Source organism: Carassius gibelio, chromosome B24 (assembly GCF_023724105.1).
Source record: "Carassius gibelio isolate Cgi1373 ecotype wild population from Czech Republic chromosome B24, carGib1.2-hapl.c, whole genome shotgun sequence".
NCBI classification, from domain to species: Eukaryota; Metazoa; Chordata; class Actinopteri; order Cypriniformes; family Cyprinidae; genus Carassius; species Carassius gibelio.
The window spans coordinates 19836317-19852192 of NC_068419.1; the positions used below are offsets into that span (position 1 = coordinate 19836317).

The following is a 15876-nucleotide window of genomic DNA, read 5'->3' on the forward strand; positions in this document are numbered from 1 at the left end:
TCAGGCTTTTAGCACATTACCTGTCAGTCAAAGTAACTGGCCCCGCCCATCTTATTGGTAAGATGTCTCAGAGGTCTCTTTTGTACAAGCTACCAGACAAACCAAATCGACATCAAAGAAAAACGATGTGCTTAAACACACCGCAAATAGCATCGGGAACTGTTGTAAACGAGATTCAAAAAATCCCAAACCCAGCTGGGCCTTTTTCCAGTACTTTTCCTCTCTGTGTAATAACAGAAACATTTATTTCATTGAAAACAAATAAATAAGTCCAAAGCGTTCAATTTCAGCTTCTTTTTCTTATTTATTCAGAAATTTTACACACAAAACAAACTAATTCTGTCAGAAATAATAATATTCCAAAAGTTCACTGGTTTTAGTATAATTATTTGATTATTTTGCGGTATGGGTTTGATGAAGTGTGCTAAAAAAAAACATTTTCAAAGTTTTCGAAACTTACAACCTTAATCAGTCTGTACGTAAAGAAATGAATGAATTCATTAACTCATCTTAAAATTGAGTTTTGGACTGGCAAACTACTACTTTGCAGCCGATTCCCAATGGATTTAGAGGACAATTACTCCTAGTCGCCCCTTCATTTAAAAAAAATAATAATAATAATAATTTTGAGTGTGAAAAGTGTGAAGGTATCGTCCATTTGGGGAGATGCACACACAGTTAGCGGAGGTTCACGAAGCGTAGCCAGAGAAAAGTATAAACAAGGTGTTTACACACTGGACGAAAAGCGCAGCGCTGCCTCATGTTCACTTCAAGAATTAATAAAGTTGTGTTTATTAAAGAAAAAACTGAGCAAATGGAAAGAGATGGTTCTCTATATAAAGCATACGGACTGTATTAGCATCACAGAAAGACCAACATTTTGCTGAAAATGCACAATACATCCACATAGGATGAAGTCATTATTTAAATATTATACCAATATAATGAGATTTTATGGAAAACTATGTGAGTGGTGTGGCAGGATTTTGAACCGTCTCTGCCAGTGTGAAAACACTCATAGAAAACAATGTGTTCAAATTTTAAAGCCGTGTCGCGGCGCTTTGCTTCTTGTCCGGTGTGTGACCCCCCTTTACTCTCATGCCCGGATGCATTCCGAAATTTGCTAGTCTGGAAATTTGATTAATTTAATGCGAATTGGTACTCTGTAGTACCAATGTAATTCGGTCGGTGCTCTTAAAAGTACCAAGATTCTTACCCATAAACGCAATTACTACAGATTTTATGCATGAGAGGAAATAACTCTCCATACCAGCAGAGGGCAGTTGTTTGTATTCATCATTTAAAAAGAGAAACCTAAAAGGCTAGGATTGCGGATATACAAAGCATAGCTTACCATTTTCACCATTGGCTTGATGTCACAGCCTTCTATATGTACTTCTATATGTAAATGACCTCTTTATGTTTGGTTAACCTCATCAAGACAGATACTGATATATAAATATTCATGGGCTTAAACTTACATGCTCATGGTTCTAATCTTAAAACCACAATCTAAAGAATGCTTTTGTGTTTTAAAGAAGCTTTTGAGAATGTAACAGTATGTGTACTTAGTAGTATGTATGTGCTCATTAAACATTGTTCCACAGAGACCAATGATGGCAAATAAATAGAAAGGTTTATGAAGCTTTTAGAGAGCAAACAACTTTTGAAAGTATTAACTCTTGGCAAACATCACCAGCACAGGTTATTAGGTTGTGCAACTGCTGCATGATCATTTTAGTAAAACTTTACTAATTAGTTTAGCTAAATTGTGGCCACAAATAAAAAATGGGTTCCCTCACTTTGATTTCATTAAAATTGAGGCACATATTAGTATGGTCATGATGCACTGAAATGAGGGAACAAATTTAGTCTTCAGATTGAATTCTTAATTTATCAAAAAATAAATAAATAAAGTAGGAAACTGATTCTTTATCCGTGGCCACAATGGATTTTTGTCTGAATATAATGTGCATGGCTTGATAGTTAAGAGAGAACACGACACTTGCTTAAATGCCTATAACAACATTTGTATCGCTTATAACTTATGGAGAGAAATTGTGAAGACACTGTACAACGATGAAGCATCTTAGCATGCATATGTCGAGCACTTTCAAACACGTGCAAAAAAATTAAATAAAAATTGTATACTTTGAAAGAGTATGGTTTCGGCCTTACACAATCAGTAACTGTTTGCATCAAAGCTTATTGTATTTCTTGGCTAGAATAACCCCCAAATTGGACCAGACGTCATGCTGATAGTCAAAGATCTTTCTAAGAGACTAACCTGCAATATTATTTTAGAGAAATATTAGGGACAAATTAATTAAAACACTTTTTTTCCTTTTTTTTTCATTTATCTGCCCCCCAAACTGTTAATGAAATACTGTCCGACCGTTTAAGACCTCAGATTGTTAGAAACATCCCTCTTGATATTACTGATATAACTTTAACTGTGGCCCTTGTCTTTTTGTCTCTCTCTGATGAACTGTAGTGACTGCTAGAGTTATTAACTATGCGTTTCTTTTAACAGTTCGGGAAAAACGGAAAAGCCTGTACGTCAACCATGTAAGTAGCAGCGGCCATGACCTCAGTGGACATTTATTTTCTGTTTCTCATAATGCTTGTGTCTGTGATGAAGATGTCTCCTCACATGTCACAACACCCACAGAACTAATCAAATCCCACACTCAGCCACATGGGAATGCAGGAACCAGTGTTGCATGAGTCTCTGAGCTTGTGTTGCATCATTAACAGCATTGCTTTTCTGTTCCACTCTTGTGCATTCTAATGTAATTGTTGTAAAGAAGTAGTTCACCCAAAAATGACAATTTGCTGAAAATTTACCCTCATGCCATTCAAAACGAAGAAGGGTTTGTTTTTCATTGGAATGAATTTGGAGAAATATAGCATTACATCACTTTCCCATCAATGGATCTTTGTTAGTGAATGGGTGCCACTGCCAACAGAGTCATCTACATCTTGGATGGTCCATGACTGGCTACATTTTCAGTGAATTTTCATTTTTAGGGGGACTATTCCTTTAATATGCATGACTTCATTTTCTTCATTTCATTACCGCATGCTATTCATACACGATTTGCAATGAATAGCTTATGTTTTGTTCCTATTTTAACGTCTTCTATTACTTTGCAAGTTAACACACATTGCGGAGTCAAAGGTAAATATTTGCTCATTGCTCTGTTTACTTTCCTTAAACTGTGATATTGTGTCTCTTTTGACATTGTAATGATTTATTTGCATTGTTAATGTTGCTTATCGGTTTGAAATCTTGCATAATACATTGCTGTGTTTATATTGTAATGGATTGGGATTTGAACCCACACACACACACACATTAAGTGAGAATCACTCTCAGGAATGAATGAGATGATAATGGCTTCTCTGGGGCTGCAGGTGGCATAATTTTCAGCCCATTTGCTAAAAGTGTGTGTTTGTATGTGTTTGATGATAACTGATATTCTAATTTGCACTCTGTGTGTCCTTGTTCTTCCAGCAACATCCATCTGGCCCAATGAGACGCAAGTACAGCTCCTGTTCGACGATCTTCCTGGATGACAGCACCGTTAGCCAACCCAACCTCAAACACACTATTAAATGGTACTGATTGACAAGGCCCCTTGTTGCATTGATTTATCCAGGAATAGTTTATGAATGACACTTTGCATCATACATACTGTAGTATGTTGTGGAGTCCATATTATTCACTGTTCTGCTGAGTGATAAAAACAACAGCATATTCTTTCATATGCACGTAGCAAAGTTTGCGAGGACAATGCAATAGCAGCGCAATACAAAAGACAACCTCTCCTTCAGCTTGAATTTATTTGATGCTTTATCATGTTGACCACCGTTTTATCAACTTCTTTCTGCTATTTCTTCTGTTTGCAGTGTTGCCCTCGCAATATACTACCACATAAAGAACAGGTATGTTTTTCATTTCCCTCTACAGAGAGATATATCTCCCTACCTACCAACCATACTTTTATATCGTCTTTTTCTCTGTCTGGCTCTATTTTAAATCTGTAATACCATAGAAACTCTCAATGCGTTATATAACCTTCAGACTCCAAGGCTTCAGAGCTGCTGAGATATAACTTTTAGACAAGGTTCCGGCAACGTATGAATACAGTGCAGAATAAGTATCAGTCTTCCCATATATAATTCCAATTCACCCTTCTTCTTTCAGAAATGTGGACGGGCGAATGCTGTTAGACATTTTTGATGAAAAACTTCATCCGCTTTCAGTAAGTGGTTCATTTCTGCAGCTCATTTATAAGACATCTAGTTACAAGTTTGAACGTCCCGAAACTTCCTCTTCCCTCAGAAATCGGAGGTGCCGTCAGACTATGACAAGCACGACCCAGAACAGAAACAGATCTACAGATTCCTTCGTACGCTCTTCAGTGCCGCCCAGCTCACGGCTGAGTGTGCCGTAGTTACTCTGGTGAGTGGAAGGTCATGTGACTGGATGGCGGACAAATGAAAGTTCATCTGTGTCTTTTTGGATTGGCTGGTAACAAGTTAAAATAGGGTTTACCAACAGTGAAGTGGATTTACCATCACTCAGGTGAAAATGGGTGTCATATTTAGCGCTTTATTCGTGGGCACTAAGCCCAGCAGCTGTCTGAGGGTCACCGTTCCTCCTTGGTGATGAAATCCTTCTTTTGAAGCCTCATCCCTTCTCACTTCTCCAACCAAATACCTTCCAGAGCTGTCATTAAACAAGTTGTAGACATACAAGGGGCTGTGAATGCTTGAAGAGGGCTTAAGTGTGTGTGTGTGTTTAATAGGGTTTTAATCTGTACTTACAATCCAATGGAAATGTTGTCTCGACCTCTGATTGTTCCAATGGACTCTTCACATTCTCATCTGATCTATTGCAAATAAAAAAGAAAGGCAAGAGTGTCTAATCTAATTGGTTTTAATCAATTTATTATCTTTAGATGACTGAAATATCTGACCTAAAAATTAACATAGATATCCCTATGATTACTTTACTATTATTACTTGTAAAACCTTTATCATATACCTATTATTATTATTATTATTATAGTACCACCAAAGATTTCAGACCTGTATATCATATGAAACGCTAACTGTGGTAGATTAAGTTAAATATCAGTCAGTCTCTTTCTAGATGGTTTAATAAAAACTGCAAAGTGGACCAGACTTGATACATATAGTCAAAATCTGAATTTGATAAAAATTCAGTTTTGAGTGCAGTTTTAGTGTAGATATTTTGTATGAGTTTGGGATCGGTGTTGTGTTATCTGTACACTAATAGACTTCTCAGATGAACAGATTGTTTGTCTTTCTTTGTTTCTAAATGTAGATTGAGACTGATTTAGCCTGTTCCTTGACCTGTAGGGGGCAACAGGTGCGGAGATGCTGGTGAAAGCTGATTGGCTGTTGCTGGTTGCTTCAGTTATTGAAAGGAATCTATGAGTCACTGCAAACAGTGAACTTCATTGGAGACTGATTGACTTGAAAAGCACACTATCAAATAGGGATGCACGGTAAATATCGCCTGATATTTAATGCGCATCTTGTCAGTAATGGCGGTTCTGTAATCAGCGGTAAATTTCACGAGGAGCAGCTTTACTACACAGAGCCGTTGTTCACTGACAAAATAATTAATTATTCAGTACTATGAGTAATATATCTCCCTATTTATCATGACAACAAAATAGTGTTTTTATTGTTAACTAACACTAAATCATTTTTATTACTTAAAATATAGCTGTATTTCATTTGGAAACCAAGGTCCTAGAGTCTGGAGGAAGGGTGGAGAAGCTCATAGCCCAAGTAGCTTGAAGTCCAGTGTTGAGTTTCCGAAGTCTGTGATGATTTGGGGTGCAATGTCTTCACAATTAAAAGAACCCAAGACTTATTTTCTTCAGACTTTAGTCTGTGTGCATTGAATTTATTTAATACACCAGTTTCACAATTTGAGCTGAATTACTGAAAGAAATGAACCCACGGAAGACCCGCAGAAACCCTGTTAATGTTACCTTGGCATCAAAATAAAATACATTTAAGCTAAAGTACTGCAGTTTCTAATACTAAATCAAAACTGAAATGACGCAAAATATAAATATATATTTAAAAACATTTTTATTATTAATATGACAAAAGCAAATAAAAATGACACTAAAAAAAAAAAAAACTAAAAATATTCCAAAATTTAATACATATGAATAATTTAATAGTATATAACTAACCCTTATATAACACTTTATGGTAATTTGTCCTCTTAAAATGTTTATGACTCATCTGAATCAAAACTGAATGATGTTTTCATAGCTCTACTCTGGTTAATGGTTTCTATTAGGCTGCTGACCAATGTCCCTGGAGAGTTTTTGTAGGTTGTTGATTTATCAATTGTAGGTGTGTAATTTTTTCCCATTTGCTGACACTTGTTCATCTTGAACAGTGTCGAGGAAATTAGCTCACAAACATACTCTCATAAGCACATATTTAATGCACCGCTGCCCACGGGTGAGCCGGAGCCCACGGGTGAGCCGGAGCCCCCCGGTGCAGTGGAAGCAATTAAACGTGTGATTTCTGTCTTACACTTTGCACAAACAAAATTGAGCTCTTATTAGATTTCATTCCCACTGTGAGAAAACTAATATTATTTGACATTGTTTTCCCCAATTTGTGTGTGTGTGTATGTGCATTTGCGCTGCTTAGTGCTTCTACATCTTTTTTTTTTTTTTTTTTGCATCGCATTGCATACATCATGCGTTTTTCATTTCATAAGGTCTTCTTTGTTCGCCTACATCCATCAGCAGTGTTTATGAATGCATAAGACGCCCATGGCTATAGCATAATGTCTTACTCCACGTCAACAGAGCACATATTTACAATTCTACCACTCAATAAGTAATGTTTATAACTTTTCTTTAGAAGTACACAGAGAAATATTATTGGAGTTACTTAAGAAGCCAACACTTTTGCTAGTGATCATCCTCATTTATTTTTTTGCCATTAAACATATCAGTTGCCTTTGTTATGTTACTTGTCCAAAAGACAGTAAAAGTACATAGAATCATGTAGCATGTTAAAAAGAGGTGTGCTATTTTTTTTCATAATGTATTGCTAAACAATCTTTAAAGTGTATAAAACAGAATAAAGGGCTCCGTAATCTACCTGTTCTCCTTCAAAATTTCTGTGTTGTCAGTAGACGGATAATTTATGTGCACCTCAGGAAGCAGTTTGATCAGAATATATTTTTCTCTCATCTTTATGATAGGGAAATAATGTATCCGTGTGATTTTGGAGTCAGTGGTACAGAGTGAGTTTTTGTTAGGCAAGTGTGTATTTTTGCCTTATTTTTCAAAAACCATGAAATATAGCAAAAATTCCAGAGCCAAGATTAGCCATAATCTTTTAAATACTGAAAAATAACTTGAAGCAATTATCAAATCATTGCTTTCACATTCATTTGTATAATGCATTTTTGAAATGTAGATGGCAGAAAATGTTTGTTGCAATAATTCGTATTGGCTCCTTATGAAGAGAATCTTAAATTTAATCTCAATGAGGCCCAGTGAGCAGTCACAGGTAACGGTGTCAAGGTGGTGAAGTGTTGGAGAAAAACCTTAAAGAGAACCAAACTAACCTAATCCAAATTTTTGTTCATATTTCCAAAGGGCAGCATGTATATTGAAAACAGCAGGGGGCCTAACACAGATCTGTGTGACACCCCATACTTACTAATGTTAGATTTTCTAGTTCCATGTTTAAACAAATTGGTAACAGTCCATTCTAAACCAGCTTAAGGCAATGCAATTCTCTAATCAATGTTAGAGTATGATCATGATCAGTTCCTGTGGCTCCGTCGTAGAGCATTGCATTAGTAGTGCAATAGGTTGTGGGTTATATTCCCAGGGAACACACATACTGGTAAGAAATGTATAGCCTGAATGCACTGTAATTAGCTTTGGATAAAAGCGTCTGCTAAATGCATAAATGTCGATGTAAATCTATAGTGTCAAAAGCACCCAGCTCTAGTAAAAATGGAGTGAAATGCAGTCTTGGTCATATACCAGACGCAACTCATCTGTAATTCTAAATGCAGTCTCTGGTCTATGATGGGCCCTGAAACCTGACTGAAATTCCTCATAAACTTTGTATTTACATAGCACTTACAACGTTTTTAAAGGATTCATTGTTCATGTCCAAAAAATTACTTTTCTATTAGTGCTGTTAAACTGAATGGTGTTTGTTTGCAGTTATTATTATTATTTTTTTTACCAGTGGGGCATCAGGTGTTTTTGTTGGTTGGCTGAGCATGTCTGTCTGTTTGTCTTTCGGCATTCATGTCCCATGACCTACGTGTCAGTCTTGCAGTAACCACATATTTGCAGTGACGCTGTTGTAACCTTGCTCCAAAAACAGAAATGCTAGGGTCAGTCACCAGAATCTAAAAACAAACATTGGTTTCTTCAAATTTGACTTGATGGACAAGATTCTCATAATTGGCATATTAGTCAAATCTCTTTAATGTTTAACTTAAAATGGATGTACTTTTTTTTTTCTGTCAGGTGTATCTGGAGAGATTATCAACATATGCAGAGATTGACATTTGTCCTGCTAACTGGAAGAGGATTGTTTTGGGTGCTATCCTGTTGGCATCAAAAGTGTGGGATGATCAGGCTGTATGGAATGTTGACTACTGCCAGATCCTCAAAGACATCACCGTTGAAGACATGTAAGTGTGTGTCTCTTGCACCGCTGAAGTAATTTAATACTGTATGTAGGAAAAAAAGCTACAGTGGCTTTGTCGGTTCCAAACTTCCATTTTTATTATTGATACTTTGCACCAGTTTCCTTGGAAGCAACACGTATCTTGAACACAATAGTTTTGAAAACCAGATGAAAACGGTGCTTTACTCATTAAAGTTTTATGTAATATTCCAATGTTTCATACAAGTTAAATTCGCTTTGGTGGATGGAAACAAAACTTTGCTGCTCAGCCTTCAAACATTTTTTTAATATATGCTGAATTACAGCTAACGTAAAACTTTCATGATGTAACAGATTCTGCATAATAAGCAAGATAATCACCTATAAATAAAGCAATAAGGAACAGGCATTATAAGGGTATGTTTTATTATTATGTTGAACACAGAGGTTGGTGCCCTCCATAAATCATGTATTGTGGTATAACATTTACTTTATCTATTGGCAGCTTTTCTAAGGTTCTAAGCATAAATAGAACTGGTATGTACGATTTTTATGATGTTCTTCAGAAACTACATCCTAGAGACCTTAAGGTACAATACATAATATTCCAGAAAGCAAGGTACCAAGAAATTGAGCTGACACATATAAAGAGTGATACTTGAGACTTTCAGCATGTTGTCACATCTGCCCTTTCAACTCCTGCTGAGCACAGTTATTCTAAAGGCCGTCCTGACTAAAGATTCAGTGGAGGCGGCAGTCATATTGTTCTCAAAGCACACCACAAACAGCATGGAGGACCATAGAGAGTGGGTTTGTGGGTGTGTGTTGTCTTTTTATTGTCAGTGGCTTCACTGATAGTTATATTAAGCTGGTTGGTTTCTGCATGCGTTGGAATAATTATGCGGTTGGTAGGAAGGGGTGACAATACATTGTTTATTTTGAACTTTGAGGAGTTTCATCTGTGGTAAGAAATTTGGGGGTGAATAAAGTAAGATTTTTAATATGAACAGATGATCAGGGCTTGTCTTTTTCAGGATTGAAGTTTTAAAATGAAAAGACATAAATTTTCATTGAAACATGCTAAATCAGAATTCCCTTGAATAGCTAAGCTGTCAAGATTTCCTTTTTACTTATTTCCACCCACTGACAAATGTCAAAAGCAACATACGCAAAACTAATCATCTTTGCTTTCTCTCTCCCACCAGGAATGAGCTGGAGCGACAGTTTCTGGAGCTGCTGCAGTTCAATATTAATGTTCCATCAAGCGTCTACGCCAAGTACTATTTTGACTTGCGTTCACTTTCAGAGGCGAACAACCTCAACTTTCCCCTTGAGCCTCTCAGCAGAGACAAGGCCCAGAAACTTGAGGTGAGTGGTCGATACTACTCTAGATCATTAGCACACATTATATAGCTTAAGATATTTATCTCCATTTGTCACTCAAGATCTCTTCATATCCCAGTATGTTGTGGTTTCTAGGTTTTCATGAGAAGTCCAATATTTCAGCAAATTGTAATACTGAATCTGTTAGTATTATTCCAGCAAGTTACAAAGAATATGTCAGTAAGACTTGAAGGCTTGCTTTGGTCCAGCTTTCACTAAGAAGGGATATCATGACATGTTGTATTTGGTCCATTGGTTCAGTAGCAGCAGGCTGAGTAATTACCTCGGCTGTATCCCCATGTGTGCCTTATGCCAGAATTCAGCCTTAATGCTGCCCAATTACAGTCCTGACAAGACCAGGCCTATAATGATGTTAGTTAGTTCAGTTGTGTGTGTGTGCGCACAGTTACCTTTGGTGGAGTAATAGCCCACTAGCCCATCTAGAGTCAGTGGTCTGTGTGTGGACAGCTCAATCAATCAGTAGTGTGTGATCTAGTTCTTTCATGAGGACCAGTCACCCTGCTTCCATCTTGCACTAGTCCTCTTTATACGCTCCCACACACCATCACCTGTCATCTCAAAATAATGGACACAAGTTGTATCTTGTCTCAAAAATGACACTTTTTTCCCACTTATTCTTGGAGGTTGTGGTACTTGGAAATTTGGTTCTTGCATCAGAAAGTACAGGTTTGGCCCATACTTTTTCTGTGACACCTTCAGTTGTATCAGACTTATATATTATATGACATTTATAACTCTTATAAGTCAGCAAATAATGACTTACAGGTTAATAATAATATAAATGTAGAAAAAGAAAAGGGCCAAAAACAGAACCCTGGGGAACACCTTGAGTAAGATGAGCCTTGTGTTATTTCCACATTTGTGGATTTTTTTTAATAAATAATAATAATTGTAACATTCTGGGCCTGAAAAAGTCAAGCTAAGAAATGTATAAAAGCTGTTGAAGTCATAAACATTTCTAAAAATATTTTTTTATACAAAATATAGAGTATTAAAATGTTTCTTGTGTTTCTTGCAGGCGATCTCCAGGCTTTGTGACGACAAATATAAAGACTTGAGAAAAGGAGCCAAGAAGCACTCAGTGAGTGCAGATAACCTGACAGTGGTCAGATGGTCCCCGGCCATCATATCCTAATAATGGTGGACATTGGGGACTTTCACGAGAGACTGAGAGAAAAAGACTGTCTGAAGAAGCGTTCTCTAAGAGGACACATACGTGCTTAGTAACTCCACTAGACTCTTGAGCCAGAGGTTTTTGTTCGAAAGAGTTTCCTTGCTGGTCGTACGGCTGCTGTATATACAAAACATCCACACAACGATCACTTTCCAACCTGTGGCTTAGAGAAGAGAGGGGGACACTGCTACTGCAGTTCAGAGAAAAATAAAACTGGAGTATGTGAATATAAATGAGGTAGAAAGAAGCCCAATGACTGGAACAGCATTCCAACAGCTCCGTGTCATACGTGTTTGTTATTCTAGGTGAGGACGTGTTCGTACTGTGTTAACTGATCTCGTATGGTTAAAACAAATTCCACCTGGATGCTCAAGGTTGTGTTGTATCAAGATCAAGAGCCAAAATCAACCACTTCATTCCTTAAAGTATTTCTCTCCAAATAGCTGTGAGCTGATCAAACTATAAAATTACCACTGTTCTTACATAGTTATTTAACATTTGATCTCATTAAGATTTATTTTAAATTAAAGATATCCGTAATGATGGTTAAAATTTGTCTAACAATGCAAATGAATGGGAATATATACAATCTGGACCTCTTTATTTAGTCTGATTATTTTATTGTTTTGTTTTATTGTGTTTATTTCCTTCTATTTGTTATACTCAAAGGCAGTTTGCGCCATTTAGTCTCATCGTAGAAGAGTAAAGGAAGCTGACTTTGTATTTTCAGAAGGAAAGTGGTGTGGAGGGTTTCCATATGAAGTGCTTGGGACTTTACTTTTGGAACACAAGATTCAATAATTGAATGTCTTGAAATAATTAGTTGCAATTTAAAATGTACAATGTCGAATTGACTAAAATTGGAAGTTTCAAAACGGAAATGAAAGGTTTTTCTTCTGTAAAGTCAACAATGACATTCCATCTTCAGTGACCATGAACGTGTTTATTCTCGTCACCATTTTTTAATAACCTCAACAAACACCAGATATACACATGCTGTGTCACTCATTTCCAATTCTCAAAGCAATAAAATGTGCGTTTTATCTATTCCGTACAATACCCATTAGAAAGATTGGAGGTGATATTTAATGATGATTAAAGGCTCCTTGGGAACTCTCAGATAACATTGCGCTAAAATTGGTGCGTCAAAGTCAAAATGCTTATTAAAGTTGAGGCTCCAAGTGCCACTATGATACAAATGTTCGGACTGATTGCAGAGTTTTATTTCTCAATTATGATGTGTTACACAGGAGACTAAATTGAATTGGTGAGAAAGAGGAATTCCTGCTGTATCCACTGCCATCACCTGCAGTGCCTGCATTTAGCGGGAAAATGACCTTAGATGTAGAATATGAAATTAATCATTTTATTTTTCTCTTCTCATTAAGACAGCAAAACATGTTTTCGTACTGCTGTCAAACGATGAATCGCATCAACAACAACAACAAAAAATATATTATTATTATTATTATAAATAATTTGTTCTGTGGATATTCATTATGCACACATACAATATATTTTGAAAAAAATACATGTATTTCCATGTCTATATTTATAGTCAAATTATTTGTTATATCTAAATACATTTAATTTTCTCTGAAATAAATTCATGCATTTGTGTGTGTTTATATATTCATTATAAATATACACAGTGCACATATAATGTAAACAAAAACTTATTTTGAATGTGATTAATTGTTTGATAGCACTCGATTTTAGACAGCAGAATTAGATTTAAAATCAATTCTTCCCAATTCAAAGCAAGTGTTATGTCATCAGATGTGTGTGTGAAAATGATTCCTTATCTTATCTGTTGAGAGGAACTGAGAAATGTTCATTTGTGAGACTTCACTCTGAAACACCTTGAAAATTAGAACTTCCAAACGTCTTTTGTATATTGTACATACTTAAAGAAATTTAATTATGATCTTCAGATATTTATTTGTGACCAGTGTTTACTTTTGTTAATTCCTTAATTCTGGATAAAAAACAAGAAAAAATATAAACATGTCAGTTATTTTATCAGGAATACGTACATCTGTCATTGAGGTGTTTTTTTTTTTTTTTTTTTTTTTTCTGTAATCAGTTATATTTCCAGTTGAGTTTAACCTTTTTTTTTTTTTTTTTTTTTTTTGCATCACAAAAGTGACAAAGCAATTTAACAATGTTTTGTTGATATGAATGTAATTCTGCAATAGATTTTTTTTTTTTTTTTTTTTACTTTAGCAGCAATGAAAACAGCAATTTATTTTATTAGTAATTGCTTCACATGGCATCAAAATTGCCATTTTTTTTAAGCAGTATGTGTTTATTATTTTATTAATTATAGTCATTTTTTTCTTCTAGGTATTTTATCTCCAATGCCCAAAAGCGTCTTAATATTTTTACTTGAAAAGAAAAAAACTAACAAAAAAATAGTTGTATCTAAATATAGTGCACACTTTGTGTCTTTTGTATAAAATACAGTAAGAAGGCTATTTGTGATGCCAACATATCCGACTGGACATACAGGTTAAATATTTCCTGCAAAATCAAAAGCAAAAATTATATTTTGCAAGAAGAAAATTAAGCCCATTTTAGGATGAGAAGATTGTATTTGTCATGTTTGTGGGCTCAAAGGGTTAGTTCACCCCAAAAAGAAAATTAACTTACCCCCATGTTGTTTGTAACACTTAAAAGCTTCATTTGTCTTCGGAACACAATTTAAGATATTTTGGATGAAAACCGGTAGACTTGAGACTGTCCCATAGACTGACAAGTAAATTACACTGTCAAGGTCCAGGAAAGTATTAAAAGCATCGTCAGAATAGTCAGGATCTGTCATCAGTGGTTCAACCGTAACGGTATGAAGCGACGAGAATACTGTTTGTACAAAAATAACAACTTTATTCAACAACTTGTCTCCTCTGTGTCTCTCCGCATCACCGTAGCATCATTTCGGAGAATATCGGCCGGATGCATATTCTCCAAGATGGCGCTAGAGTCATGCAAGGAGACGAATTCTTGAATAAAGTCATTATTTTTGTTTTCTTTGTGTACAAAAAGTATTCTTGTGGCTTCATAAAATTCAGATTTAACCACTGATGGAAGATGGACTATACTGGCAATGTGTATTTTTTTTTTTATATATATATATATATATATATATATATATATATATATATAATTTTCTGGACCTTGACAGTGCATGATACTTGGCAGTCTATGGGACAGTCACAATCCAAAATATCTTAAATTGTGTTCCGAAGATGAACAACGCTTGTACGGGTTTGGAACAACATGGGGTTAAGTGATTAATGACAAAATTTTCATTTTAGGGTGGAGTATCCCTTTAAATATCTTATTCATGCAATATATAATTTTAAGTTTCTTTAAATATTGTGGTGAAATATGACCTAGACATGTTCTTGACAGGTTTGGTGAGAATCACTTCCTGAGCAACTCGTGTTTAGATTACGTTTTGTCAGAGATGATACTAGACAAAACGTGCAGTGAACCCAGATGTCTGTTTTAGTTGATTTCCTTAAGATGAAGGAAGACTGACCAAAGTACTTCTCAAGGAAGGTCTGCTTCTTGCAAATGGCGGTGCTTTAGACTCCCTTTCACATTCTAAGAGTTTTGAAATCAGGAAAAAAACATTTGAGAAAGTGTCTTTGGGGAGGCAAATGGAATCATGAATGGAAAGACTGATTTGAAGCATTGAAGATTGTATTATTTTATTTATTTTCTGAGCATGTGAGGATGCGGCCCAGCGTTGGATCTGAAGACGGTGTTATAAACTCGAGTCGTAGTGATAGGAGGCAGTAGGCAGCGAGTTTTAGCTGTGTGCACTGAACTCTACCTCTGCATAGAGTCCTTGTTTCTTATTTAATACCTCTCTCTTGCTCTTTCCATCTGTTTCTCTGTAATCTTTCTCATTTTTCATTGGAATTTCTAATGACAAATTCAGATCTTTCAGAACATTTATACAATAAGTGGTTTCCTGTGAAAAAAGAAAGAAAACTGCTGTAGCTGTGATTTTTATTTGATGTTCGGTCACTAATTGTATGCCTGTTCTTATGAATAATACATTGTTGTTGTCATTTGTTTCTGTTCCACAGGTCAAACCCTTCTTCTGTATGTTTTCAGTGTGTGCCAAAGGCTGAATCCTATCTCCTGTGTATGATCTTAGTTGATTCTACTTTCTGTTTAACTAAGTGAACCCAGTCACCTGCGGCCGTCCGCCCAGGATCTGGAGGCTACAATGGTTGCATGCAGTTTTTTTTTTTTTTTTTTCTCGAACTATTATTTTAACTGATGCTCCCAGATCAGAAGCAATGTTTAGAAACCGCCACAAGAATAAACTTTTAAAAGTTGCAATAAAAACTGATCTAATGTGTTTTTAATGAGTCTCATCACATTACATAAGATGAATAGAGGGGACTGGGTCATATTTTTCAGGGTAGGATTTTTATTTATTTTATGTATTTTAGTCAATTTCTGCAGAACATCTTGTGCTGTTAAGTTACAGCTTTTGAGTTGGCTCTTTGTTTTTGTGCCATTTTTGTCATTTTTAGTATGTATTGTCATTTTTACATTCTCTT

The 15876-nt window shown here is 35.7% G+C and overlaps 1 protein-coding gene across 4 annotated transcripts in view; it reads left to right on the forward strand.

The window, feature by feature from the left end:
- The window catches only part of LOC128013055 (cyclin-Y-like), a 54995-nt gene extending 39337 nt beyond the window's left edge, over nucleotides 1–15658 (forward strand). For 2 of the 4 annotated variants that reach the window (XM_052595778.1, XM_052595779.1), the window contains 9 exons: nucleotides 2534–2568; nucleotides 3158–3181; nucleotides 3518–3621; nucleotides 3913–3948; nucleotides 4211–4268; nucleotides 4349–4468; nucleotides 8574–8740; nucleotides 9921–10083; nucleotides 11138–12492. In XM_052595778.1, coding sequence (XP_052451738.1) covers nucleotides 2534–2568; nucleotides 3158–3181; nucleotides 3518–3621; nucleotides 3913–3948; nucleotides 4211–4268; nucleotides 4349–4468; nucleotides 8574–8740; nucleotides 9921–10083; nucleotides 11138–11254 — 824 coding nt within the window. In that variant the 3' untranslated portion in view covers nucleotides 11255–12492. Of the gene's footprint in view, nucleotides 1–2533; nucleotides 2569–3157; nucleotides 3182–3517; nucleotides 3622–3912; nucleotides 3949–4210; nucleotides 4269–4348; nucleotides 4469–8573; nucleotides 8741–9920; nucleotides 10084–11137 lie in introns of all 4 variants that reach the window. The other 2 variants (XM_052595781.1, XM_052595780.1) reach the window with 2 other exon arrangements.
- Nucleotides 15659–15876: the final 218 nt, after the last annotated feature.